At 42.7% G+C, this 27,304-nt stretch overlaps 1 protein-coding gene across 2 annotated transcripts in view; it reads left to right on the top strand.

The window, feature by feature from the left end:
* Positions 1-26,687, top strand: part of CACHD1 (cache domain containing 1) — a 113,215-nt gene extending 86,528 nt beyond the window's left edge. Inside the window, exons 10-27 of one of the 2 annotated variants that reach the window (XM_056355686.1) lie at positions 1,382-1,531; positions 2,114-2,237; positions 2,738-2,855; positions 4,557-4,725; positions 6,839-6,981; positions 7,585-7,766; positions 9,388-9,498; positions 12,615-12,737; positions 14,881-14,980; positions 15,102-15,218; positions 16,607-16,767; positions 18,072-18,158; positions 18,379-18,495; positions 19,418-19,569; positions 20,308-20,469; positions 21,358-21,435; positions 22,371-22,472; positions 24,997-26,687. In XM_056355686.1, coding sequence (XP_056211661.1) covers positions 1,382-1,531; positions 2,114-2,237; positions 2,738-2,855; positions 4,557-4,725; positions 6,839-6,981; positions 7,585-7,766; positions 9,388-9,498; positions 12,615-12,737; positions 14,881-14,980; positions 15,102-15,218; positions 16,607-16,767; positions 18,072-18,158; positions 18,379-18,495; positions 19,418-19,569; positions 20,308-20,469; positions 21,358-21,435; positions 22,371-22,472; positions 24,997-25,235 — 2,435 coding nt within the window. In that variant the 3' untranslated portion in view covers positions 25,236-26,687. Of the gene's footprint in view, positions 1-1,381; positions 1,532-2,113; positions 2,238-2,737; positions 2,856-4,556; positions 4,726-6,838; positions 6,982-7,584; positions 7,767-9,387; positions 9,499-12,614; positions 12,738-14,880; positions 14,981-15,101; positions 15,219-16,606; positions 16,768-18,071; positions 18,159-18,378; positions 18,496-19,417; positions 19,570-20,307; positions 20,470-21,327; positions 21,436-22,370; positions 22,473-24,996 lie in introns of those variants that run through there. The other variant, XM_056355687.1, reaches the window with a different exon arrangement.
* Positions 26,688-27,304: the final 617 nt, after the last annotated feature.

Raw genomic sequence — 27,304 nt, 5'->3', positions numbered from 1 at the left:
CCATCACTTTCTAATTTATGCTGATGGGGTGAGAAGGTGCATGGGTCTTCCCTTTTACCTTAAGATTAGATGCCTTGTTAACAAAAGCAGCGTGTTCAGCTTGATCTGATCTCCCCGCTACCTCCAGTAATGGGGAGAGTGAAGGTGCAGATACCGATAGAGGCTTCTGGAGCTACCACCGCGCTTGGGCTGCTCCCACGGTGCTGGCAGAGCTCCCCCGGCTGGACACACACCCAGCCGTGGGTCCCACCGCCTCAGCTCCTACTTTGCTTAAGTGTCTTCTCCGTAAAGAGATCTGACCATCACAGTGCTGTTAGGAAATATATTGGTGATTTTATATTGCTTTGAGAATTGAGCGCATTCTGTATTTCCTCATTCAGGACTTTGCACACTCCTAGTCTCTGCTAGTAGGCAGGAGTGGTTGAGGGTTATGCAGAACAGTTTTCAAGGACTGCTGAGTTGCGTTGTGCATTTGCCTTATGTGTTGAGTCCCAAAAGAAATTTAAGACTACTCCTGAGCAAATCTCTTCTGAGTCAGAATGCTTGCTGTTTTCTGTGTTTCCTAACCTCGGTACTTAAGCCGTATTACTACTCTCACACAAAGACATATCCAAGCATAATGGAAAATTTGAGCAACAGAAGGATTAGAATTGGTGCAACGGAGAAGGAAATTACATAAATTTCAAAGTGTACTTAGTTTATACATGCGAATGATTTTTATATTGGTTTGAAGGAAAAGAGTCGCTGAGTTTCCAAATAGCAGTGGTGTAGAAAGTAAGAAAAATAAAGTATTACCAAGAGTTCTTACCTCAGGCACAAGATGTGTCCCAAAGCGTTGTGTAATTACGGGTATGATTCCCAGTACAGTGGCCGTGTTGGGATTGAGTTAAGCAGAGGAGGTTTAATATTCTGAAAATGCAATTAGATGAGCAATAATTTATCTCTGTTGTTGCTTTACAGATGCAATTTCTCTTCCTCCCTCCTCCTCCTATTTTTTAAATTGCCTCAAATGATAAAGAACAAAGTACTATCCTGGCTTTTCATGCAAACATGTCTTATCTGTAAAGCATCCATTTGCAGACTGACAAAACGCCCAAAACATTACTTGTGGTGTGTACTTTAATAAATTGATTAAATGTACCTTAGGTCACTATCAGAAATGTAGAAATTAACTGATTAGGGCGAGTGGCTAACAGCAGACAGATAACCTGCTCAGCTTCCCTGTAGGCATGCCAGTTTTTGTCTATATTCCAGCAAGGAACACTGTGTAAGATTTAAGTATGTAACATTTTGAAATTACAAAGTGTGTGCTCTGTTTCCTCTAAAAATAATTAACTAGATACTATTGCTGATGAGTTTATATTATTTCTCTCATTCGAAGGCCTGATAATGACTGTAAGTAAACCGTGTTACTTTGGAAACCTGCTGCTAGGGATTGTTGGAGTAGACGTTAATCTCGCCTATATCTTGGAAGATGTCACCTATTATCAAGACTCCTTGGGTTCCTACACTTTCCTCATTGATAATAAAGGTAACTTTTTGGCTCACATAATGTTTTCTAGTCTCACTGAGGTCATCAACCATCAGAAGGATACTCAGTTCTCATGTCTCTAAATAGTCTGTAAGCAATGAGTGATAATATTTACTAAAAGATTAGCTGCATGTTGTTTGGTTAGTTTTGCCTGGGAGTTGCTGGAGGCTATAGGAGGATTCATAACTTGAAATTTCTGTACTGGAGTTTTGATGTGGAAATGCTTACTTACTGTTGAGATTTTCTACATGTGTAACGTCCGAGGTTTTCTGTATGTGTAGGGCAGAAGGCAGAACTTGTGTATATGTGTGTTCAGCTCTTTTCCTCTGATCCCAACCTCTTTTTATTGCTTGGTTCTTCGAGCTGTTCTTTCATTTGCAACTTACCTAGTTCTGCATTTGCAGCTTCTTCAATGGTAATATTGCTTGTTTACTGGTGTTCGTTAAGCCTTTGCAAAAACTGTATGTAGTTACTGTATTCCTTTTTTCCGCCCCCCCCCCCCCCCCCCCCCTAATAAATATTCATCCTGGGCTCAGTTGTTATAATATAGTCAATGTATGGGTTTGTGTCTTTATTTTTTAGGATACACTCTTATGCACCCATCCCTTACCAGGCCCTACCTGCTGTCTGAACCACCGCTCCACACGGATATTATCCATTATGAGAACATTCCTAAATTTGAGTTGGTGCGACAGAACATCCTTAGGTAAGGGACTGGGATGCAATTCCAAATCTTAGCAGTCCTTAGGGCACTAGAAACATTCCTAGAGGAGTTTTAAGAGAAGATAATGTAAAATTCCTTTTCCTACAATATCTGTGTACTTGGATGGAATTCCCCTGCCCGCAATGGTTCTGGTTTGTTTCCTCCAACTTTCTTCATTTTATCATTTGGTGTGCTAAGCAGTGGCTTCCACGGCTGATCTGGCCAGTACTCTTTCTAATCTCTCTTGCATGTCGGGAAGATTTCCCACTATTTGGTCTGGGTTTTTCTTTATCCTTTGTCTAATCTGAGTATGTGTTTTAACTCAAAATGTGATGGTAAACGAGTTCATTTTTAGCATACATACGCTTTCTCTTCACCTAAGACAGATAGCAGTTAATCTCTTCATATCTTATGATACTTCTATGAATGTACAGCAGATAGGTTTTGTTTAAGCCTTTACTCAGTGTTTAATAACATGCTGGGTGTTATATCTGCCAATATAGCATTCCCCTGGGCAGCCAGATCATTACAGTTCCTGTGAACTCCTCACTGTCTTGGCATGTAAACAAACTGAGAGAAATTGGAAAAGAAGCCTACAACGTCAGCTATGCCTGGAAAATGGTAAGGAATAACAATGACACTGTTACAGGATGGCGTAGAGTAAGTTCATAGATTGAAGAGTATGTTAATGTACTGAATATAGTGAAGCATGCAGTATTGCTCTCTTACTAAAGTATGAAAGTTTTGAATTACTCAGAAACTGCACACGTGGGGCGCTTTTGTTACAATGAAGAACTAACGAAATTACCGTTTCTGGTTTCTTACCATGTCAGCTTCAGAGATGTGTCTGTACGGCTAAGCGCGTGTCCCTTCTGCATGAAGGCACTCATTTCGTAAGGTGCATGTAATGTACAGTTAGGTGGAGATTATACTCATGCGTTCCTGATGGTGGTAAGTCTGTACTGGTCTGGATGTCACACTGCAAGCCAGGTGACACATAAATACCTACGAGAGACCACACTTGAATACAGTGCTGAGGCAGTGTTTAGCATTAGGTCACTCTTTTGCTTAATATTGTGGTTATCTTTGGGGCAGAGTAGTATGATCCAGTAATTAATAGTTGGGAAAATGTCATCTTCTCATTCTGATACTGTCTTGTTGCAGGACTGTATCCGTAGCCAGTGATGGTGTTTGCTGTAATGTAGCGCTTTTCTTACAAACATTACTCCTATCAAAGCTTTCATTGAAACGGAGTACGATGTTTATGCAGCAGGCTATGTTACCGATTGCGGCGCTTTAAGAGGGCTTCTGGCAGCTGTCTTCCTTTCTTCAGTTTGGAACATATCTGAATGCTAATCTTGACCCAGGGATTAAAATGGAATCTGAGGTTAACTATAATCCAGGTGAATTTCACTGATGCCAGAAATAATTGGCTACTTCTTTGTGCCAACAAACTCAGGAGGGTACTTGTGGATCATTTCACAGTATTAAGTTAAATCCAACCTGAAAGATTAAGCTGAGCAGTTTTAAGAGATTAAATCTGTCATTGTGTAAGAGAAATTCACATAGGAGGGTGTCTGGAGCTAATTTTCTAATGTTGTAATGCTACATTAAATATCAAACAGGCTTGCAGAGCAGCTGGGCAGCTCCAAGTTTTGCTAGTCTAATGTACTATAGGATACTTAGAGTATACAAACCAGTAAAGCATGTGACACATGTAGCACAAAATTAACAGTGGTAATGATAAGATCTTGTTTTCGAGAGTTAGTTTGTCTGTATTCTTCATAAAGGGAATACCAGTGTGTTTTTATCAAGTGGGAAACTGAAGCCTCTCCTCTGTTAATGACACTTCAAAAAGTGTCCATGAAACTGTGTGAGAAATTATTTGCTAATTGAACAACAAAATGAAGCTCTTAATGTAATCTTTTTTCCTGAAAACTAGATATTTTTATTTTGTGCATAGGCTGTGGAAAATTATTTTTTGTTACAGCTTAGTGGCTCCAATACGTACAAGATGGTTACGGTCTAGAATGTGGCTGTATGGGACTGGGTTGCAGTAATCGAACCACTGAAGACAAGTGTCTCTATCCTGCATGGAGACCAGTGTGGCTTTAGCACAGTCCTCCCCTCTGTTTTCTGTAGGATCAAGTCTATGGTGGCTTCTTTGAAAAGGAGATACAGTGGAAACTGTGATCCTTGAGAGTATGGCAAAGTGTGGTGCTGCCTTCCAGAACTGGACGAGATGAGCAATTAAAGACAGGAGAATGAATGCTAAATCTTCACCCTTTTGTTTCTGTTTGATGACTTGCTTATGTTTTTCAGGTCCAGGACACATCCTTTATCCTGTGTGTTGTGGTAATACAGCCAGAAATACCTGTTAAACAGCTGAAGAATCTCAACACTGTCCCCAGCAGCAAGCTACTGTATCATCGACTGGATCTGCTGGGCCAGCTCAACGCCTGCCTGCACTTCAAGCAGCTGGCCACCTTAGGTAAAGCTTTCTTGCAGTTCACCTTGACCACCTTGTGCATGTTTCTGTAGAGTGTGGCAGCAGAAAGTACAACTCTTCTCACAGAACCCTGGAAATAGTCTCCCTTTGAGAGGCTTTTATTTCCAAGGCTGATTTTCTAATCAGCTGTTACCTTCTTATAGCTCTTCATTGATCATAGCTACTCTGCTTGATGGTGAGCACTTGCATGGATGAACACAGTGGGACTGCTCATCAGAGTACGAGATGAATACACTGGGACTCTTGCTCGATCAAGTTCCCAGAAAGTGGAGTCGAGAGAGTGAGAGATGTCTCACCAAGCTTTAAAACTAAGTTCTCTTTTTTTGGCTGTAAAGCAGCTTATTGATAAATAAGTAGGATGAAGTCCTAGCCAGTCATGCAGCACTACTATTCTTTTGACTTTGGATTTATGCAAGTTTTTCACTGCCATAAGCATTTTAATACCATCGATCTGACTTCACATGGAAGTTAAGTCTGTTGGGGAAAACTGAGAGCTTCAGTGGTGTGATGGTTTCCAGACCCTCCTTAACTGCTTAAAAATTCTTGGGTTACAGACGCACTCCTGCTTTTGATAAGCTAAAGTGATTCTGCTCTACCTGTAATTTCAGTAGTTGCTCAAACATTACTGGAGGAAAGAGGGCGAGTCTCCATGGCAGTGTAAGTTCTAGTGTCTGGAAAGGCTAGAGAACTTAAAAAATCTAATATATCCTAAGAACATAGAGGGGGGTTTAATATAAGCATCATAAGTTGAAAGCTTTCATTTCTAAGTATTAATCTTGGGGGGGTTTAGTAAGATCTGCGCTCTATTGTAAGAAGTTCTGAATTAGGTGCTTTTGTTTGTAGCAGGGTTTGAAGGTCTCATGGTGGATTAGTGGCACAGTTGTGATATTTTCATAGCTATATTGCAGTGCCCCGAATAGCCATGTGAGATTAGACTTGAGAGATGCAGAGGAACTTGACAAACCTATCAAAATTGCTTTGCCAATTGTTTAAAACATAAGCTTTTTTCTTTCTTTAATGTGGTGCCTAGTCATGATTATCTTACATGCAGAAAGACGAGCTATAAGTGGAAAATATCCCCAAAACACAGCACTAAGCTCACAAGTGGAAAAACTTCATGCAAAGCAAAATGCAATCACATCAGAATATTTGGTCTGGGAAGCAGATGAAGGACTATAATAGAAGTTCATAAGTGATGACTGCAGTACATATGGTTGCTGGATGTATGGTGATGTGTTTTAGAGGAATGTGAATAAAAGCAGAACACTTCACATAGGCCGGTGAGATTTTTTCCGCTGGGGACCATTACACATGGGGAAATTGGGTTCCATGGGTCAAATATTCAGAAAAGACGTTCTTTGCAGCCTTCGGCCCTGCATTAATGTAATCATTTTTCTTTTTAAGAAGAAAAAGCTGTCTGGCATTGCAGTTTCTGCACAATGAAAATTTGCTTTCTACTCTGTTCTGAAAACTCACCCCAGACAGCTACACTTCTGGTGTAGCTCCCTCTTGTGTGCTTGTAATTCTCCATTTGTTTGTTATCTGTAACTGAAAGTGCTTGGTTCTGTTTTCCTCTGCTGTATTTAACCTAAACACGGATAATTAATTTCTTCTTCTTTAGCACAAAATCTTCTCTTAAGGGAAAACAGCATTTGTAATCTTTCAAAAAGTAGTAATTCAGAAATGGTTTAGACGTTGAGAGCAGGGGCACTAAAGCCTACCAAATCAGAGTAACTGGACTAACTTTGTCACTTCTGTATTTTGAAGCAAGAAAGATAGTTCATGTGCAACCTAAGTTTTGTGGGTGCCTGGGGAGGCAAGCTGTGCCGTAAGGGCTCTGGTTTGGCTCAGAAACTTGGTGTTTCTTGCCCTCGCTCACAGTCCGCCCGCGACCTGAGGAAACGGTGCACTTTGCACGCTCAGGAGTGGGAGACTGGAGGAACAGGCGGAGGAATGAAGAGCGCATCAGTGTAATTCCTTCCACGTGTCCTCAGCTAGGACGCCACGTCAGATGCCCTTCTGTGGTACAAATGCATTTACTATGCAATATGTGCAATTCGTTGGCCTTAACTTTCTCGTATTTTGCTATTTTTAGAAAGCCCTACAGTCATGCTCTCTGCGGGCAGCTTCTCTTCTCCTTACGAACATCTCAGCCAGCCCGAGACAAAGCGGATGGTGGAGCATTACACGGCGTACCTCAGCGACAACACGCGCCTGATTGCCAACCCTGGCCTCAAGGTATGTCCTTGGTGCTGACCACTCTGGTCAGCCCTGGAGACCCTGGTTTCCTCACGTCCCACACCTTCACCCGGCGGGGAAGTACCTGCAACATTCACCTCCTGATGCTCAGGGGGTTATGGAGTGGTGGTTTGGAGTGGTATTCCCATGCTTGGAGAGTTGGCCGGGGCCTTCAAGGCACAGAATAGTGGAGAGGGAGAGAGGGGGCTTCTGCTGCAAGAGGGGGAAAAAAGTTGATAAGCAGCTATTGAAATAAACACTAGAAGAATTAAAGCTACAGTAAATTCTTAGTGGAAATGTCTTTGCATTCTTAGGCATATAAATGAGAAATTTCTATTTTGTGTGCAAGCACAGCAGTGTTTATATTTGCATGAAATAAAAAAGCAAACTCTAAAAGCTGCAGAGATAATGACAACGATATTTCATTATAATAAGCTTTTCCTTTGCTTGGAATGTGCCAGATCCGTCTGGTGTGAGACGACTTTAAACAAGTAATTGAGTTTAGATGATCTCCGATGGCTCTTTAGGAAACCCCGTGAGCAGCTTATTATCTTTTCATGCAAGTCTTAGAGGAACCCTGCTAGGTCTGCCTTTGTTTTGCAGTTCTCTGTCAGAAATGAAGTAATGGCTACCAGTCACGTCACAGATGAATGGATGACACAAATGGAAATGAGTAGCCTGAACAGTTACATTGTGCGCCGTTACATAGCAACCCCCAATGGGGTGCTCCGAATTTACCCCGGTTCCCTCATGGACAAAGCATTTGATCCCACCAGGAGACAATGGTGAGTTTTTAGGGTCCCGTTATCAAAGCTTTGGATAATCTTGGAGGGCAATAAGGAAGATATTTGGTATCGATTTCATAACCTGGGGTTTTTTTATGGCCAGCTAATGAACTATTTAACTGTAATTGTTTTCATTGTGGGTAAAAGACTCAGTGCTTAAATACAGCTAGTTAAAACCTTTATTGGTTCTAATTTCAACCCTTTTTAAGTGATGGTTTCTGTTTCATATCCCTCCTATGGCAGATGGGAATATAAATATTCAGGAAATTAGCATCTGCTTTAGGGATTAGCTAATTCGGGAGTGTTTTCAGCAACTTGTGCCATTTTTGGTTGTTTCTTTGTTTGTTTACAGTGGGTTTCCTGTCTAACGTAAAGTAGGAATTTGTTGGCTCGACTGTGCACTATTAATTAGATGCTAGCATCTGATTTGGGGAAGTATTTGTATACATTACAAATGAGAGCCTGAGACATGAGAGCGCTCTGGAGTGTGTTTCGACATCTGTGCTTTGTTGAAAGGAGCCAGCCAGGAGCTGCCACACTGTGAAAGCCACAAGCCAGCGCTGGGTCCAAACCCTCCAGCTCTGCGGGGAAGGGTCTGAATTGCTCCTGGCCTTGGTGATGCTGTAGCTCTCTTGACTCGGGTTTTCCCTGAAAAAATCATTGCCATAGCTACCGATCAGCTTTTCTTCAGGTTTTCTTCCTTTTTGTGTTATTTATGTTTTTGCATAAGATGATGAATTTTGCTTTTTTTCTTTTTTTTTCTTTTGTAGTAGAGATAAATGGGGTGCGTTCATATTGTAAACAAACTGAACGTACCTTTACAATCCCTTGTCTCCATTTTAAAAGCTCCCATATTATTTCCACTCTTGTTTTATTTAGGATTTGGGATTTGAGGTTTTTTGCTTTTACGTTTCACTGATTTTTTCAAGCTGTGGTTTTGAAAAAGCCTTCGTATGCAGCATGAGATAGTGTCTTGGGTTTCATATAAAGCCAGATGGTAGCGTTTTTGAAAGAAGATGCAAGTAAAACACTAGAAATAAAGTAGAAGTCAGTTAAGCTGCTTGCACAGTGCTGTCTGGAGTCAGCTGAGTATACTGGGGTAGGGAAAAGCGGAGTAACAGCTTTTTCTCACACAAAAATGTTGCCAGCACTGGAGTGTTTTATAAACTTTCTCATGACAGTAGAAAGATATTTGCTGTGACCGTGGCTTGCGTGTTTCTCAATTTTTGTGCATGAATTATGTCTACTATAGGATGTCATTTCTCCTCCGTTTGCAACATAGTAATTTTGCCAGTATTTGCTTTGCGTTTGAGACTCTGCTGGCATAAAGTCATGTGTTCTTCTGGGAAAAAAAGTCTAAAATTATATTAAACATATCCTGTGCAGAAGTAAGTTGAAGTTTTTAATGCAGTTGGATGTACTGAGGAACCATTTATTGGGCTAGTCTGTTTTAGGCCTGGGTCCTAATCACGCTTAGGTACTTGTTTAATATTAAGAAACATTGATTTGGTAGCATATCGTTCACAGTCTGCAGAATTCAGTGCCTGTCTGTATTTCTGCAAAATCAAGGATGCTGTCTTAAAGTTCACTAATGGTGAGCGTTTCTTTTGACTTCCCTCAGGTACTTGCATGCAGTGGCTAATCCAGGGCTAATTACCTTTACTGGTCCCTACTTAGATGTTGGAGGGGCTGGCTACGTCGTTACGATCAGTCACACAGTCCATTCTTCCAGGTAAGTGGTGCTTTGAGGTTTGTGTCAAATTAGAATACATCTTGAATTATCAAGATGTGCTTTGGGTAGGAGAGAAAAGTGCTGAGCAACTCATACGTACATGTTCAGGAAGTGAAAACCAAACCTGGTTTTAAAGTGCTTTTAGTGAAATTGTAATATAACATTCTGTAGAGTCAGTGGAAATAGTATATGGAAACACGGTGAAAAATCCACGTTATATGAATAGTTTATATTCTGTAACTTTACTGATAGATGAAGAATAACAGCATATAGAAGAAACAATGGTGAGAATGTGCTCCTGGATGACCATGAGATGAGCTGTCATGTGTACGAGGCAAAGACCTAGGAGAAGGAGAGGGACTGCTTCCGTTAGGCAGTCTGGGAGATGCTCTCTCTCTGCTGGTAGGCAAATAGTTTTTCATCAAGACTATTAATCTCTGGATTTCCTGAGGTTTACACTTCCACTGCTGAAGTTGCATGTACCAGTGTGACGTTAGGAAGGGAACAAGAAGTGAAAGCAGATACCTAACTGCAAGTAGAGGTCAGGCCACAAGACAGATTTAACGGAAGAGTTGTCCATACGCCAGGCACTGGCAGAGCACCTCACCTGGGCTGTTTAAATTCAGCCCTTCTGGACAGGCTTTCGGGAGAAGGAAGAACCACCTGAGGAGAAGCCTGTAAACCTTCAACTGCCCTTACAGGACTGCAGAAGACAAATCGGAGTGAAAACAGCGGCCGTGCCTTTGGGATCAAAACCCCACATACAGCTAAAGGGCCATCACAGCCATATGTTAATACAGTTAATATTGCCACCAGGAGAAGCGGACTCAGTCTCTCTATGATCATCGTGTCAGTACTGGAATGAGCTTTTCCTTGAGGACCAGACAGTTATCTGTTTCAGAAGCTCCCTCCTGGCCAGGCCCCCAGCCTGAGGCTGAGGGTTGGTTTGAGATGTAGGATGTTTAAAGGAGGTCAGTTCACAGAACGTGTACTAAACCTTTCAATCACAAGCTCTCCCAAGTTTCAGAAATCGTAGTTACTCATTTTGTTTTTTACAGAGAGCCTTTTCTAAGGCTTTCACTGAGCATGTGGCTTCTGCGCACACTCTCAAACAGCCCGCTAGTACAAAGGTGACTTCTAATGTTGCGCTGGTAAATACCGATCACAAAGCCAGCAGAGCCCAGGACACCGCTTTTCTACTCTCCTCAGAGACATCTCAGCTTTGTTTGGGATTTCCCACCACAGGACATCTGCCTGTCTTTTTTGGCAGAAGTATTATCAGGCCTAACGCCTGTGTGGTGCTTCTCACAGAAGAATTTACTTAAGATAAATAAGCACTTTTGTAAGAAGAAAAGTGCAATTAATCAAACCTCTGATTTTTATCTGGTAAGAGATGGTTTAGTTAGGTTTAGGAACTTAAAGCTTATGTGGGTTATTAGAACATGATTAAAGAATGGTTAAACAAAATTTGGCAGATGTGAGTGTGATTCCTGGGTAAATATGACCTCTAGAAGCTTATAGTCACATGCGGTTATAATCCCCAAAGAAATCTTAGTTAAAAAAAACCCAGAGGGGTGGGGGAGGAATCAGTAGAGTTAATAGGCATGCTCGCATTAGAAACTGCTGTGTGGGTTTAAATAGCAACATTAGTTTATCTGGAACTGACGTTTACCTCTCATTCCCATTTTATGTATATCTTACTTCTTTTTTGGAGGCTGGGAATAGAAGATTCATGCAAGGAATTATTTAATGTAGCTTGCATCAGCAAACCAGAAGGAGTTAATGTTTAAAAATGAGCCTAAAATATTTACAGCGTTCCTAATGGCTTTTTGTCTGCTAGGACAGAGCAGAAACTTCATAGCTTGATGTCTTGTCACATACAGTTAAATGTGTCTGTGCTGCTTCACTGTCATCCTCTTTCCCATTCCTTCTCTGTGAAATGGATAATGCTAAAAATAAATCAAATCTGGGTTTTTAGATTCTGTGTTTTTAAATCTGCAAATTAGATTTGACTACATCTTCACTGTACCTCTATAAAAGCAAACAAACTTCAGTGCAGTAAACAGAGTTGGGTTTGTATCGATAAGGTCTCGCCAGCAGCCTCTACTTTGTGCAGTCCAGCTGTGCCATTCAGTATCTTCTTTTTCTAAACGTTTTTATTCCTATCTTCAGAGATAAAATTACTTAGGAAAGTACATTTTAAAAACCAGCAAGTCAAAGGTGTCTCCTTGGTCACCGGGATAAAGCCCACATAGGTGCGAAATAGCATGCCCTGCGATTTGAGGATGAGCTGAACGTTTAGCATCCTTCAGGGTTGGGAGCTAACGTGGCCTGGCCGTGCCTTTGCAGTGCTGCGGGAAGCAAACCTTGAGAATTTGGGCGTTAGAAGTGGAGGAGTGACAGATTCCCTCGTCATCCGGTCCAGCCGCAGGCTACCGTACACCACCACATCATATCATCCATTTTCATAACCCACCCGAATAAATACGATTTTCCTCTATTTTCTGGCTGAAATTCGTAATCACTCTTACACTTTGGAATGTTAAGGATTTAGCAAAATGTTTGTGGCAGCTTCATAGTCAGGTCGTGATGCTGGGGGCTGAGCAGAGGAGCAGTGCAGAACATAACCCCCGCTGACGCGGTGGGGGTTCAGGTGCTGGGAGTGCAGGAGCTGCGTCCTGCGTTCATTTGTGCGGGTGGGGAATTTTTAGTCCTAATTTGTGTTGCCAAATACTGAATGTGTATAGGTGGTGGGGGTGTATGTAAGGGTCGAGGGAGAAGGGTCAGTTCTGGGGTGTGATCCAGTCCTGGGCTGGGTCCTGTCTCTTCCACATGCTGGTTGTAATGAGGTGCAATTTTTGTGGAGAGACTTCAGGAGTGGCAGCAAATAACTAACACTGTTAAGATGCTGTTCTCTCCCTTCACAGCTGCTCAGACTGTTGATTTAAACACAAGCGGGGTGAACTGAGCTTCAGTGTGGAGGTGTGGATTTGAGCTGGTCATTTATATGCCAGGGAAGCCAGTCTGCTTTTAAAGCAGGAAACTAAGTAATTAAAATAGTAATTATTAATACAGCCATGAAAGCCTTTTTCCTTTTTTTCCTCCCCTCTTTGCAGTGCACAGATGTCTTCAGGACATTCAGTGGCAGTAATGGGCATTGACTTCACCCTGCGATACTTCTACAAAGTTCTCATGGATCTGTTGCCAGTGTGTAACCAAGACGGAGGAAACAAAATCAGGTAAACCCTTCCTTCCAGGCAATAAATAGTTCAAGCCTTTTTTTTTTTTTTCTTCTTCCCTCTTTAACTGAAAGACCCAGAGGTACTTTTGGACTTAACTTACTCTAGGAATCTGTTACTTTCAGTGTATGTTCTCTTATTTCCACTAAAATTTGTACTACTTGTTCTCATAAAGATTATGTAGACTTTTTTTATTACTCAAGATCAAACTGTCATCAGCCAAGTAAACAGTCTGCAGGAATATGAAAACAGTAGATGACTGATATTTTTTTTCGGTTATATTTAGACTTCACTGAAATCCTGGGCAAAAAAAATGTTATGAACACATTTCCTATTCACTTCTGTTTGTTTTCATTTTACTTACTTGGTTACTGTGAGCATGTAATAATGATGTATCATCTCTATTTGTTTTAACTGTGGTTAATAAAATAAACTTTTGTTACGTTTTTCTCAGAAATATATAGCACAGCAATAGTCAGAAGTCTCAGAAGTATCTAATTTTATTTAGACTTACGTGTATCTTAATTGTTCCCCTTTACCCTTTTTATTGAAAAATCACGTGGGAGGGGCAGAAGTAGACTCTGGTTTGAATCTAGAGTAAGTTACTAACATGGTTTGGGCATTGTTGTTGTTTCTTTGTTTTTAAACCTTAAATTTAGGAAGGGAAGTGGGTTTCTGTCATCCTCACAGTTCTTTTTTGATTTGGGTATTTTTTTATATATTTTATGGTGTACTAAAAAAAAAAAAAACAAACCAATCAGCATTTCTGGTTTGGCATTCCTTTCATTTCAGTTAAAAACTACTAATAGTCAATGGGGTCAGATGCTTTATTCTGTTTCTGCATTCCCGAAATGAGGAATTTCAAGCGTATTATTAAAAGTTTTGTTAGACATTTCTAATGTAGAAGCCGGATCTAATGCTTATGGCCTCTGTGTAAAATGCACGCAGGTATTAAGGGACAACTATTCTGTCTGGTAGGCGTTGGCATTTTGTTTTAGATGTATCTACTGAGCCTTTTCTCTCTGCAGTTATTCTGGGGTAGTCACGAGCCTACTCGTTCTCCTGTTTCCTATAGCATCTTTCGGAAAAAAGAGAAAAAGCAACATCACTACATGAACTTCTAATGCAAAACCCAAACAGTTTGGGGCAGTAAAAAAAACCCCATCCAACTAAAAGTTTTAATGACTCCTTTGTGTACTTAAAGTGTGCGGTCCCATCTATCCTGTGCTGATTGCTTTACATTCTGTCTGCTGCCGCCCTCCGTGAGCCGATGTAAGTAGAACTTTACAGAGCAGACTGCCATGGGAATCGCAGGCTTTAACGCTGCCTGAAGTGCCCACCAGGCAGGAGGCCGGGGCAGTGGGGCAGCTACCCCACTGCGCTCTTCGGGAGCACGGAGTGGTCACATTAACCTCCTCCGTCTCCCTTCTGTGGCCACTGATTCTCTTGATCTTGGCACAGGCTGTGCTGTCCCCGGTGCCACTCGCTCCTACGCCTTCCCCAGCGCAGCTGTCTGCGGCTATGGAAACGGGAGATGCCAAAAACATTACGGATTAAAACCTCGCAGCACACTGCTTTCTAGATAAGGGCACGGATCTGACATCATTTCCCTGAGATCACACGGGAAACTAATGGGAAGAGCTGAAAAGGGAGAGGAAAGGTTGGGAAGGCTGAGAATGAAACAGGAGTGATTTATCTCTCTGTTTAAAATTGAATTCTAAAGCGGGAGGTCATTAATGGAGAGTGTGAAATCTCTGTTTAATTAGTAACGTAGTAGATTAATAAACTGTTAAAGCTTTCCAAGTTCATTATGCTTCATTTATTTCTGGATCTTCCTCAATCAGACAAGACAACGCACTGATCAGTTTTCCTTTCTGTTTCTAATCAGTTCCATTTTCAAGTCCTTAATGGTCCAGGCTTGTTGTAACAGTGACAGAGTTAAAAGCTTCAGGGAAATCCCCAACGTATTCTTTACAGATATTTTGCAGTGAATTTGTTTAATGTCCCTGTTATTTTAGTAAACAGAAGCCTTTAAAAATCCTTCCTCTAGCTGTACGTTTCCGATCATGTTTTATTTCACCGTGTTTCTCGAAAGCCCGAGGAGGTCTAATGGGAGGCTCTCCGCTTTGTTTGTTCTGGGCAGGTGCTTTATCATGGAGGACAGAGGGTACCTTGTGGCCCACCCAACGCTCATCGATCCCAAGGGACACGCACCGGTGGAGCAACAGCACATTACGCACAAGGTCTGGTTCCTTTTTGCGTGGGTTATTCCTACCTTTTCTAATTTTTGAGGTCTAAGGACTGCAGAGAAGCTGCTGTTCGTGTCTGACTTCAAAGGCGTAAAATCCTATGGTTTTTGCCTAGGAACCTCTGGTAGCAAATGACATTCTGAACCACCCAAACTTCGTCAAGAAAAACCTCTGCAACAGCTTCAGTGACAGAACAGTTCAGCGGTTTTATAAATTTAATACCAGCTTAGTGGTAAGTGTGTTTTTCTATTTTATTTTGCTTTTGAGCGTACTTTGGTTGGGTTGGGTTTCTTCTGGTGGAAACGCAAATGCTTGCCAGGATCCGCAGCTGAGGCTGGAAGCCAGCCTTCCGTGTGGATTGGCCTCCGTCCGCCCTCTCCAAACACAAATCAGTGATCTGGACTGCACAAGCTGTACTCGCACGAGGAGTCAGTTGACATACAAGGGATTACGGATGTGATCGCCGGCCAGCTGTGGTTGATGTCTGCAGAGTCTCATCCAGCATCATGAAAATAAGAGCGGGTCTCTGTTGTTAGGTGAGGACTTTCCAGCAGTAGTTGGGATTTTTTACTTTGGATCCTCTGACCTGACCTCTGGCTTCCCACTCTGACCAGTGTAACGTCCTCCTGTGACACGGGTAGTAAGGGTTTCTGATACCTTTTAGTTAGGTGTCCAGATAAATGGATTTACGGATGCAATGCACGTGAGCATTCACAGAGTAGTGTTTGTCAGACTGCAGTCTCTGGACACCTGAATGCCCTGCAGGCCCCACAGGTCATGTATGAGCTTCCTCCTGCGCTCAGCCATGCCAAGAGGTCTAAGCTAGGGGCTGTCCTCTCGCTGTGCCGTGAATGCTGGTCGCAGTGCCACAGATCAGCCCCTGCAGGATTACTCAGAAGTCGTTACACTCTGTGAGAGAAGCTGCTCTTTAAGTAATACTTTTCAATTATTACAGGGAGGAGAAGGTGGGATATGAGTGTCAAAACTATTTGAAAGTTATATCAGAATAGGTTGATTTATGTCAGGTAGGCTTAAACATTTTCCCCACACTTGAAATGCAAAATAGAAAGTGTACTACTGTAAAGGAAATTGTATAGGACAGAGCAAAAAATTAAGACGGTGGCATGCAAATAGGAACCAGGAATGAATCTGCCTACCAAATAGATCACAGCTGTACAGTGCTGTGGTGCATTTTTCTTACATGTGCCAGGAAGTTTTCCACAAGTTGTGATGGTGCCTTCCTGTCAGCACAGAGCCTCGTTGCGGAGGTCACCGATGGCTGGCACTGCAGGGTTGGGCTGGTGAGCGATGCGAAGGACTGAAACGTAATCTGCTGTTGACGGGATATCGGACTCAGTGCTGCTGCCACACCTCATAGTGTTTATAAGCTAAGCCTATTTTTTTCTATCTTCAGCAAAGTCTTTCCACCCAGCAGTGGCTTGGAAGCAAAGCTCAACAGCTGGATGAACAATTTTGTAAGCCTCGTATTTGTGAAGGTGGTGCTCCCGTGCATGTGTGTTCCCTCAGTTCTGTAGGTTTCCTTGGAAAAGGGAAGATGTCCCACTCCCTAAAACAACATATTTCTCGCTACACCATTGATACTATCTGTTTTTTACCTAGGGTGATCTGACAAACCTTGTGCACGGCAGTCACTGCTCCAAGTACAGGCTGACGAGAATCCCAGGCACCAACGCCTTCGTGGGAATTGTCAATGAGACCTGCGATTCACTCGCCTTCTGTGCCTGCAGTATGGTAGACAGACTCTGCCTCAACTGCCACAGGTGAGCAAGAGATTGGAAGTGAACGGGCTGGTCCAGGCATTTACTGCTTCCCTCTTTCTTGAGTCAAGGTTCATAAAAGCACATTTCTTTTATAAGCTAAATGAAAACATGCAGTGCAAAGCTGAAGTGAAAACAGAATAGTTACTTCACATGTGCTGTTTGTGAGAGGCGTGGTGTCTGTCGTGGTGTAACCTCAGCTGGCAGCTAAGTACCACACAGCTGCTCACTCACTGCCCCTGGCCCGGTGGCATGGGGAGGAGAATCGGAAAAAGGTAAAACCTGTGGTTTTAGTGGTTGAGTTAAGAACAGCTTAATAATGAAATAAAGTAAAAATAGTAAGAACAGCAACAGCAATAATAATTGTAATGAAGAGGCGAGGGAGAGGGAGGGATAAAATCCAAGAGGAAAAAACCCAAAAAACCCCACCCCAAGTGATGTACAATACAAGGGCTCACCCCCTGCTGACCGATGCCCAGCCAGTCCCTGAGCGGTGAATGATGGCTCCCAGCCAGCTCCCCCAGTTTATATACCGAGCATGACATCGTACGGCATGGACTAGCCCTTTGGCTAGTTTGGGTCAGCTGTCCTGGCCACGCTGCCTCCCGGCTCCCTGTGCAGGTGCTCGCTGGCTGGGCAGGGGGAGCCTGGCAAGCCCCTGAGCTAGAGCGAGCACTGCTCGGCCACAACTAAAACATCGGCGCGTTACCAACATTATTCTCATACTAAATCCAAAACCGGCGATGCGGAAGGAAATAAACTCTATCCTAGCCGAAAGCAGGACAGCGACATAGCATACCTCTAATCATTTGCCATATCATCAGTGTATTAAAGCACGGGTTGGTTGTTCTTGACGTGGTAAAAGACTGTGAGAGGTTCGGTTTCTCAGGGTCAGTTAGCTGTGGGTCAGGCCCTTTGTGCTGGCATATCGGTACCTGCGATTTTATGTGGATTGGTGTAGTTTTTGATTGAGGGGATTCTGGCGCTTGCAGGAGATTTTGCCTACGCCAGCATCGTTACATGTTTGTTGCACTGGCAAGCTGGATCTTTGTGTCTAGATCTGAGACTTGTCCAGCGGTTGTCTTCATTTGACCTTTCAGGGGATGGGTAACAGGCCAGAGAGGCGCTCTGATGGCATTGCCCTCAGGCCCAGTGCAGAACAGAGCGATCCCTGTGTTCCTGGGAGAACGAGAAAGGTTACTGAACAGCCTTCTCCGTGGTGAACGGCTGTTCCGGAGCTGCACTGAGGGGTTAAAATCATCCTGCAATGTCTGATGCATTTTTCTGTGTGTTTTCTGCCCCTGAAGAATGGAACAGAACGAATGCGAGTGCCCTTGTGAGTGCCCTCTGGAGGTGAATGAATGTACCGGCAACCTCACCAACGCCGAGAGCAGGTGAGAACCAGCCTCCTCCAAAAAGGCACAGCACGGTACAGAAGCTAATTAACAAAATTACTTGTTTGTTCATGCTAACGTACAGGTGATAGAGGATAGAATAGACAGTAATTTAAATATAATTAAGCAGATGATGTGTCATAGGTGAACATGATAGTTTTCCTTGATTGTGCTTTGACTATTTTTATAATACAAGGCTTTACTTTTTGCCCCGATGTAGGAATCCGAGTTGTGAAGTTCATCAGGAGCCAATGACTTTCACGGCAATCGATCCGAGCCTGCAGGATGCTCTCCCGCAGTGTATTAACACGCAGTGCAATCAGAGAACAGAGAGCGGGTAAAGTGGCGTTCTGCATCTATCGAGTTGTACCATCTTCTTGAAATAGTTCCATTAAAATAGCTCTTCCTTACACATTTTAGAGAGGGGGGAAAAAAAAAAGTGTGATGCCAGGATGAAATATTACAGCACAGAGCAATGACAATGGTGTGCTGCAGTGCAGAAACAGACCTCAGTATTCCCATTTGAGTCGCGTAACACCATTAATGGCAAACAAACGGCTTTCCCATCACGCTCTGTGACTCTCACATCCAAGGGCTGTACATGTGGAAGATTTGCTGTTGAAAGGACAATGAATTCTACCTTTTTGCAAAATGGATAGCGCTGATACATTTGTCCGCCTCCCAGAGAAATGTGTTCACAGAAAGTAGACGGAGCTTTGGTGGTGGTAACATTGGAGCACATTAGAGGTGGTAGCTGCATGTCCCTTCTGGTTTCCTGCTTCTCTGTTCTACTCCTGGCATTACGTAGAGAAGCTTGGGGGCTTATTTTTTGCTAGTTATGAGCAGTCTCCAGGGAGCTGAGATTGCTAGAACATGCCATGCTCTGACCAGACGTTCCAAATCCTTTCTTCCATCTTCCAAAGGAGTGCAGAAAAAGGGTGGAACTGTAGTCAGATTTCGCCATGCTGAGAAATGTCATGTTGGAGGCGTTATAAGTAGGTTGTTCTTTTGCTCAGGCTGAGGAACGGAGGAAAAAAGCAAAGCAAGCAGGCTTGGAGGATGCATACTGAAGATGCAGCTTCCCTGTATAACAACTTCCCTTGTGGCACTTAAGCATTTTAATGAGAAGCTTTTTGTGGCCAAATGTTATGTGCATGAGGGTTTATGGATGATTTTGGCCTCCCTCTGTCTTGCAGTTCTAAAACAGACTGAGCCATGTCAAATGAAAAGCAGTGAACGCTTTCCTTTTTAATTTTCAGGGATTGCTTTGGGGTGTTGGACTGCGAGTGGTGTATGGTAGACAGTGATGGGAAGACCCATCTGGACAAGTCCTATTGTGCCCCTCAGAAGGAATGCTTTGGCGGCATTGTGGGAGCAAAGAGCCCGTACGTGGATGACTTGGGAGCAATAGGTAACTCTGCCTTTCTGAACAGACGCTGCATTTAACTGTTTGTATTCAATAACATGCACTTTCAGTGTCAGAGCATGCTTCACGTGACATGTTCATCTCTTTCGCGAGTGGTGAATTAGCATAAATAGTGCATCAAGCAGTAAAGAGGTAGCATCAGGCCTGTTGTGAGTATCACGTTTTTGAAAATATCGATGTGTAGCTGCATGTTACAGAGTATGGAGACGGTGGGTTTGACATTGATAATGTGCAGCTGTGACCGTGAGCAAAGAAGTAAATAACTTTGAGGAAGTGTGAGAAGAAAGCCAGATGAGACAGAAACAAAGGAGGAGTGTGATCTCACCTCTGGAAGATGAGGAGGCAGCATGAACAGCAGAGAGTAGCCTGTAGTGAACAGTGGCTGGGCGCGTGGGTGGTAGACTTTGACCAATAATAAAGCTTTTAGCAGCGCGTGTGTGCAGGGTATAAACTTATAAAAGATGTAACTAACGATAAAGGTCTTTGCTTCACCATCCTTGCAAAGTCCGTACCTCAGTCACCACAGGGTGTAGCTGTACGTTTGTGTCTTTAAGATATACCCCCTCTGAATTTCTTCAATTTAAAGTGTGCCGTCCTGTGTGTGCGCAGTTAAGCACCCAGAAAACCTTCAGGATCATCTCTGAATCTTGAGAGATGTTGATTTAAACCTTTCTGCAGAGCGTTAATGGGTGTTTTTCCTCTGTTTTGTCCCTTTTGATTTAGGAGATGAGGTAATCACTCTGAACATGATCAAAAGTGCACCGGTTGGCCCGGTGGCTGGAGGCATTATGGGCTGCATTATGGTGCTTGTCCTAGCAGTATACGCATATCGCCACCAGATACATCGGAGGAGTCACCAGCACATGTCACCTTTGGCTGCCCAGGGTGAGCTGATAACTCTTGAGAGAGAAATAGTAGGGTGGGCGTTAAAAAAAAACCAACAAACCAAGAACCAGAACCAAACACACACACCCCCAAAACTAAGCAAACAAAAAAATCCAAACCCTCTTTCTTTGGTTTTGTTTCAATGCTTCAGCCCATTTTATTTCCCTTTTGCCAACTCTTATAAAAGTCAAGTCTTATCCCGGGTGCTTTGTGCACTCTCCTTGGTGCAGCCAGACCTGCTGCCGCCTGAGGAGAGCCTGCCCAAAAACCTGAACATGCTGTTCTTGTCAGGAAGCTGAAGTTACACTTTTTGTAGAGCTGCAATGATAAGCCCAGCTTCACAGCTTTCCGGGCCTTGTCACAGCATGCCGGTTGCGTATTTCTGCACAAGGGCGGTGCTTTGGGGAGTATTACAGTTTTCACACCTTTTCTGCTTGGGCTGTTTGGGACGTGTCTTTTCTTTAACTTGTGTTTCCCGTTTTTGGTCTGTGTGATGTTTATGGAGTATCCATACATAGATAAAACCGCTGAAGTCTGAGAGACAGAACTGTTTGGGAGAAAGGGTACTGGCAGAAAGATACAGAGGGTGAGAAGTGTGATCAAGGCTAGTTACCTCTATATTTGATTGTATCCTGGCTCCGTTTTGAATCAGTTAACTTTCTTCAGAACTTGAAAGCCTGTTCCTTTCAGGGGGAGGTGAGCTGTGATGTTTTCCTGGTATCCCTAGCCCCATCTATCTTGGGAAAAGAGCACACGAAGCTCAGACTGCATGTCCTCACACAGTAACACAGAATGCTTCCACTATATTACCAGGGTGACAGCCGTTAGTAAGATGATCCAAAATTTTTCTCTTAACAGTTGCATTTTTCTGTTTGTAATGGTGTGTAGAAATGTCAGTGCGTATGTCGAACCTGGAAAATGATAGGGACGAGAGAGACGACGACAGCCATGAAGACAGAGGAATCAGTAAGTACCAAATCACTTTGCTGGGGGGTGGGATGGGGGAGATTAAATGAGCCTTTTTTTTTTCTTGATACGCTAGTATTAAAAATATGTGAGGAAGCCCTGTGCTGATTAGCAGTAGAAAGTGACAGCACAGCATTTTAACTTAAGCTGTAGCTTCTGGTGCACCTTTTTTTTTCATGCTGAAAAATTACATTTTTTTATGTGGAGGAGGTTTGTCCCTGATGCCCCCCCATCATGACCACTTCCAGAAATAGTTCTGATGAGCTTAAAAATTGCAATTGTGACGGTACAGGGTATGGAAAACTCTTACCTGTGGTCAGCCTTGGAAAGCAGGGGCCCAGGCTGGCATGTACGCTCAACACATGGTAGCAGTAAATTTTATTTGCTTTGATCTGGGATGCTTGTACTTCTTTACTGTTGAGTAAAAACGGCACTTTGCATACGATTACCGGTGTACTGTAAGATGAGCTGGTGCACCTAAATTGGGTCAGACCAGATCCCTTGTCTCTGGGCCCTCACTAAAGCAGAATTAAAACAATACCCAAGATTTGAAACTGTGTCAACACTCAAAGATCGAAAAACAAGCATATCTGCGTCTCATGGCTTGCATCTACTGCTTCTCCAAGTCCTTTTTAGTTTCCAGTCAGCTTTCAGTGCTGCCACAGGTTCTTTAGCATTGGTACAGTAATTCTCTAACTTCTGTTAATCCAAGCAGATGAGGTGAATGAGTTCGACTGGATCTTCATCTATTCCACACTTAAACAGCATCTCTTTACTCCTACTCCTCTGTCGCTTGACAGTCTTCTTAAAAGGGGTAGTATTTGAGAAGAACTAGTTTGCAGAAAGCCTGTTCCCCTGTGCCTGATTTGTCCCACTGATACAATTCAGTAAAGGCACTTTCTTTAAAACCAGTTCTGTTTGTTTCTCTCTCCCAGTTAGTAACACTCGATTTATAGCAGCGGTAATAGAGCGGCACGCTCACAGCCCTGAACGAAGACGCCGGTACTGGGGGCGATCGGGAACAGAAAGCGACCACGGTAAGACCTTGAACCACTGCCCTGGCCCCAGGCTAATCATTGTGGTTACTTGGTTTCCTTCGTATATCTGGCACGTTGCAGATAAGGCTGCTAAAACCAGAGTAAAACAAAAACCTTTGCTCCTTATTGCTTCACAGTTAAACAGTTTTGACACCCTTCAGCAGATGACGCTGCCCAGCGAGGGAGCTGGCTTTCTCAGAGTGGTACTGTAGCAGCAGCTGAGTGCCGTGCGCCTCCTGGCTGGCTCTGGGTTCTGCCAGCTTCGCTGGGTGACCGGAATTCAGACCGACAGAAATGGTGCTACATTTACCACGCTCCTTTTCCGCTGCCAGCCCTAACAATCCACGTGTTCAGTTGAGACCATGGACCTCTCCTACCGAACGAGAGAAGGAAAATCCCTTGCACCCAAGTCAGCATCTCTGCTGCTCTTCTCTTTGATGTGACATACACATCTTTCATAAAGTTCTAGCAGCACATGCTGGACGCCTGCGTTTGCTGGGGTAAAGCAAGCAGGGATTTAGAGACCGGGTGCTGCCTCTGTTGCACAGCCAGTCCATAGCATCACCGCAGAGGATCTCTTACGTCTCCTTTAAGCAAGTAATGATCAATGTTAACTGCGTACATGTATAGTGATGAAGGGGGTTCAGCCATATATGTCTGCCACGCACACACACTTCAACCCTGTTTAGGTTGAGGGACTTTTGATATGTCTGTCGTGCCCTGAGACTAAGTCGTCTTAAATCCTGAAAGCTGTTAGAAGGGTGTAATGCTGTTGACTCATGAAGAGTCTTAATATAAATTAAGAGGAGGGTTAGACAAGGCAGTCTGCCACAGATGTCAGCTCTAGCTGCCTGGGGTAGTGGCTGGATATGTTACAGCAGACCTGTTCAATTATTAAGACAGTGGTTGCAGTAATGGAATTGCTGAGAGACTGGCAATCGGAAGGCCAAAGCCTTGGAGCGTCGCTGAACAGATGTCTGAGAGGCAATCTTGCTCTGCGAGGAATTACCCTGGATTTGGGGTCAGATTACCTGTGCTGAGGCAGATTTGCTAGACTAATGCTCCTTTTGCTCCATTTTTTGTAGACCTAGCAAATCCTTCCCATCTTTCTAGTCAACGTGTCAGGGTTAGCAGGGTAACTGTCTACCTATTTCTGAAATGTCTGCTTCTATGTTTAGTTTCTGTAATTCCATCTTCTTCAAAGGGCTGCCCAGTCTTCTTCCCCAGTTCCTCTCTGCCAGCTAGAAGCCATGACTCAGACCATGGCAAGTGAGAACCAGCTGTGGGTACTTAGCCCGGTATTCTTAACACATTTTTTTTAGGTGTCTCAAGCTGAAAACCTGACTGAGATGCTTAGAAGCGCTAGTGTTTTTTCAGTTCTTAGCCAAAGTTTTCTGAGAAGGATTATTTTTCTAATGAAAGCAAGATCTTTTTCCTTTTTAAATTTCATTTTTTTTTTTTTGCATTTAGAAATACTGAGGTGGTTTTGTTTGTACCGCAGACTGATTTTGGGTGGTAACAGCTGGTTCCAGTGGTAAATTCAAATCTCATAGTAACTACCAGCACCTGCTTCAAAAGAAACAGAAAATGTCTGAGGGGCCTGTTACAAGACAGCTTCCTCGCTGAGAAAGCACAATTTTGTCTTGCAAAGGTTAGCTGTTAGCTTCCTAGTGACACAATTTCCTTAGGATATCCAGTGAATATGTCTTATTATGCCTATAGACAGCTGACCTAGGTTTGTTCTCCAGGAGCAGATACTTTAGCCACAGGAGAGCCTTGAGTTAGTTGTGCTGTGTGCGCGTGCTTAGCTGCAAGCCTCAGCGCTGTTCGGCTTAACGGACCTGCTGTGTGAAACGCCTCCCATGTGGATTCAATAGATTTCCTTAACTGTGTGGAAAGCTCACCAGCATTAAAAACATATGCTTGTTTTTTGCAAATAAGAGGTGAAAAGTGCTCTTTTCCTTTTAAAAATATAATACTGTGATTGTAAAGATGATGTGAAGAAGTTTTGCTGCTTCCAGATACGATAGCTGGCAGTCCTTCCTAGCAAAGTGTAGCTTGATAGGAACAGAGGTAACAGCAGTAGAACCCACCTGTTTCTTGTCTCTTTGTAAAAATTCAATAATATCTGAAAAGATACCACCCCCAAAAAAAGAATAATTTGTTTTTAAAATCAGTGCTAGCAATCCTGCCATAACAAACTGTTGAACATGTGAGTGTGTTTTACTGTTTGGGATGGTACAGACCACAGGTCCCCAAAGTCCATAAACAAAGGCGGCAACAGGGAAAGGGATCCATTATGAACTTACAGGAGAGGGTGGTTTTGTTTTTTTCTTTTTCTGTGAATTAAGGAAAATTGTTTTATTCTCTATAAAGCACTGACTGTGTCTGATTCCATGAAGGGTGCAGCAGTCAGCACTGTGGAATATTGACCTCTTAGTCTTGCTTTTAATTCTTTGCCCTGCTGATTTCTTTGATATATTTATATATATTTATTTTGTAATATTTATGTTTAATACTCTAGGTTACAGCACTATGAGCCCTCAAGAAGACAGTGAAAACCCTCCATGCAACAATGACCCGTTGTCAGCTGGTGTTGATGTTGGAAACCACGACGAAGACTTAGACCTGGACACACCGCCTCAGACAGCTGCCCTGTTGAGTCACAAGTTTCACCACTACCGGTTGCACCACCCAACTCTTCACCACAGCCACCACTTACAGGCTGCAGTCACGGTACACACTGTGGATGCAGAATGCTAATGAACAACGACAAAAGAAACCGAACTTGTGAACAATGATCCATGCGGCAACGGGCAGCTTGGTTTCTGTGCTTTTCACCAGGAACGATTGAACTAACTTCCTGAGCAAACTGTTAGGTATAAAAGCTTTACATTTTTATAAATGTAAGGTTGGCTCTGAAATGAAAGGGAAACGTGCTTGATGAATGGACCTGACATAACATTTAATAAAATGGAGCAGGAGGCACGTTAGATCTCCAGGACCAGGGACGCAAGTTTATACAGCAGCTGAAGCTTTGGAAGCCCTGTTATGCTGAGCCCAGAGGGGAGAGAGCGCTTAAAAGAGCCAGAGATGATTTGGTTTCCTTAACTGGAAGAGCAGAAATCTGTGCAGCTGAAGACTAACAAGTGGCGGGGGGGGGGGGGGGGTGGGGGGGTGGAGGGAAGGCTGTTGGTTTCTCTGCGGTTTCTCTTGCGCATGGAAAGTTCACTCCTCCGACAATTGCTGTATGGAACCTGGGACAATGCATCTCAAGATTTTTAAGTAAAGGATTATTTTTCTACTATTTATTGAACTTGAAACTTTGGGGGGAGGGAGGGGAGAAAACATGTTAGCAATTCTCAGCAACTACCACATATATTCTGTGATGGTGAAGTGGTTCTTCTGAGGAAGACATCTGTTTCTTATTAGCTGATACTCATCCACTGCCCCACTCTGCAAAAGGGAAAATGAAGAAGTCGTTTCTGACGTGTTTACATTATGAATGCTTTCTTTTCCACAATTGTTTTCTGTAAATATTACAACCTGATTTATATTACAGTATTTTCTTCCTGTTTGCAGAGGAGAAATCCTGTACTCCATTGCTAAAATTCTGATAATTCTGCCCATAAACCTCTCCATCTTCAGCCTCTTTGATCTTCCTTAAAGGTCTCCTGTGTGAAAGTAATAAAGAATTTATTTAGCATTAGTTACCAGATAATTCCAAATGAGATCTCTACCATTCTTCTGTTTCCTTAGGACACTGTCAAGATTGGAAGTAGGGATAAACCAGTGTTTTGTAAAACTTGGGTTACTGTGGAAGATATCTTTTTGAAATCATAATTATAAGCTGCTGTTTGTCTGGAATTTAACATTGCTTGGTAATTCAAACACAGATTAATCAATCTGTCTACAACACAGGGCATCATAATTATAAATTAGTTTTAAATCACAGTGTTGTATTTTAGATTCACAGTTTTTGATTACAATGATATAAAACCATTCTTGCACTGTGCATATGATAAACATCCATTTATATGTAGTTTTTTAAAAAAATCACTTGTTTTAATTAATATGGTACTTAATACTGTAATATGTAAAAAATTGGTTCTTTAAACAGTACGGTAAAATAACTGTATGTGTGATATCAGGATACCCCTTTATACTATGTATAAAATTAAAATCTCTAGTGAAATAAACTGTATATAAAGTATAGTTCTGTGGATAACTGGCTAGATTGAAATTGTTCTATCTCTGTTCCTTTAGTTTTCTGGCTGAATGAGTGCTATAACAGGAACGAAACATTTGGTCAGGTTCCTATAGTTTTGATCAACAATCTTGAAAGGTCTAAACTTCACATGTAAATGACAGTATTGATGTGTTTTAAAGCTTTTTTTCCTTTGCCTGTTGGCCATTATTTGGGAAATGAACATTTCTGGGAGTGGTCAGCCACTGCATAGACTCGCCAAAGCCAGTAATTGGTTTGGATTTTTTCTTTCTTACGTGCTACTGAAAACCTGAAAAATTGGTTGCACTGGGTTTGCCATTCTGCTGTGGTTGTGAGGATTGGGTTGTGGGTTTTTGCTGACCAGACAGCTGTAGATATCTATTAAGCACTGCTTTGTGCTCTCAAAGGTCCGAATCTGACGCCCTGTAACACTTTCTGGGTCACTTTCTGTAGAGCCACTTACTAGAATTTCTAATTTTGAATCCAGAATAATGCTGGGTTTTGAATAATGGACAAACTGGCTGTTTCATCCAGTTTGCTTTTAGAAGAAAATGCATTATTTTGTTATTACTGCTCGACCAAAGAACAACATACAGAGCCAAGA

The sequence above is a fragment of the Falco biarmicus genome, chromosome 11 (assembly GCF_023638135.1).
Source record: "Falco biarmicus isolate bFalBia1 chromosome 11, bFalBia1.pri, whole genome shotgun sequence".
NCBI lineage: Eukaryota > Metazoa > Chordata > Aves > Falconiformes > Falconidae > Falco > Falco biarmicus.
The sequence above is the reverse complement of the archived record's forward strand: the minus strand, read 5'-3'. Positions and strand labels throughout refer to the sequence as shown.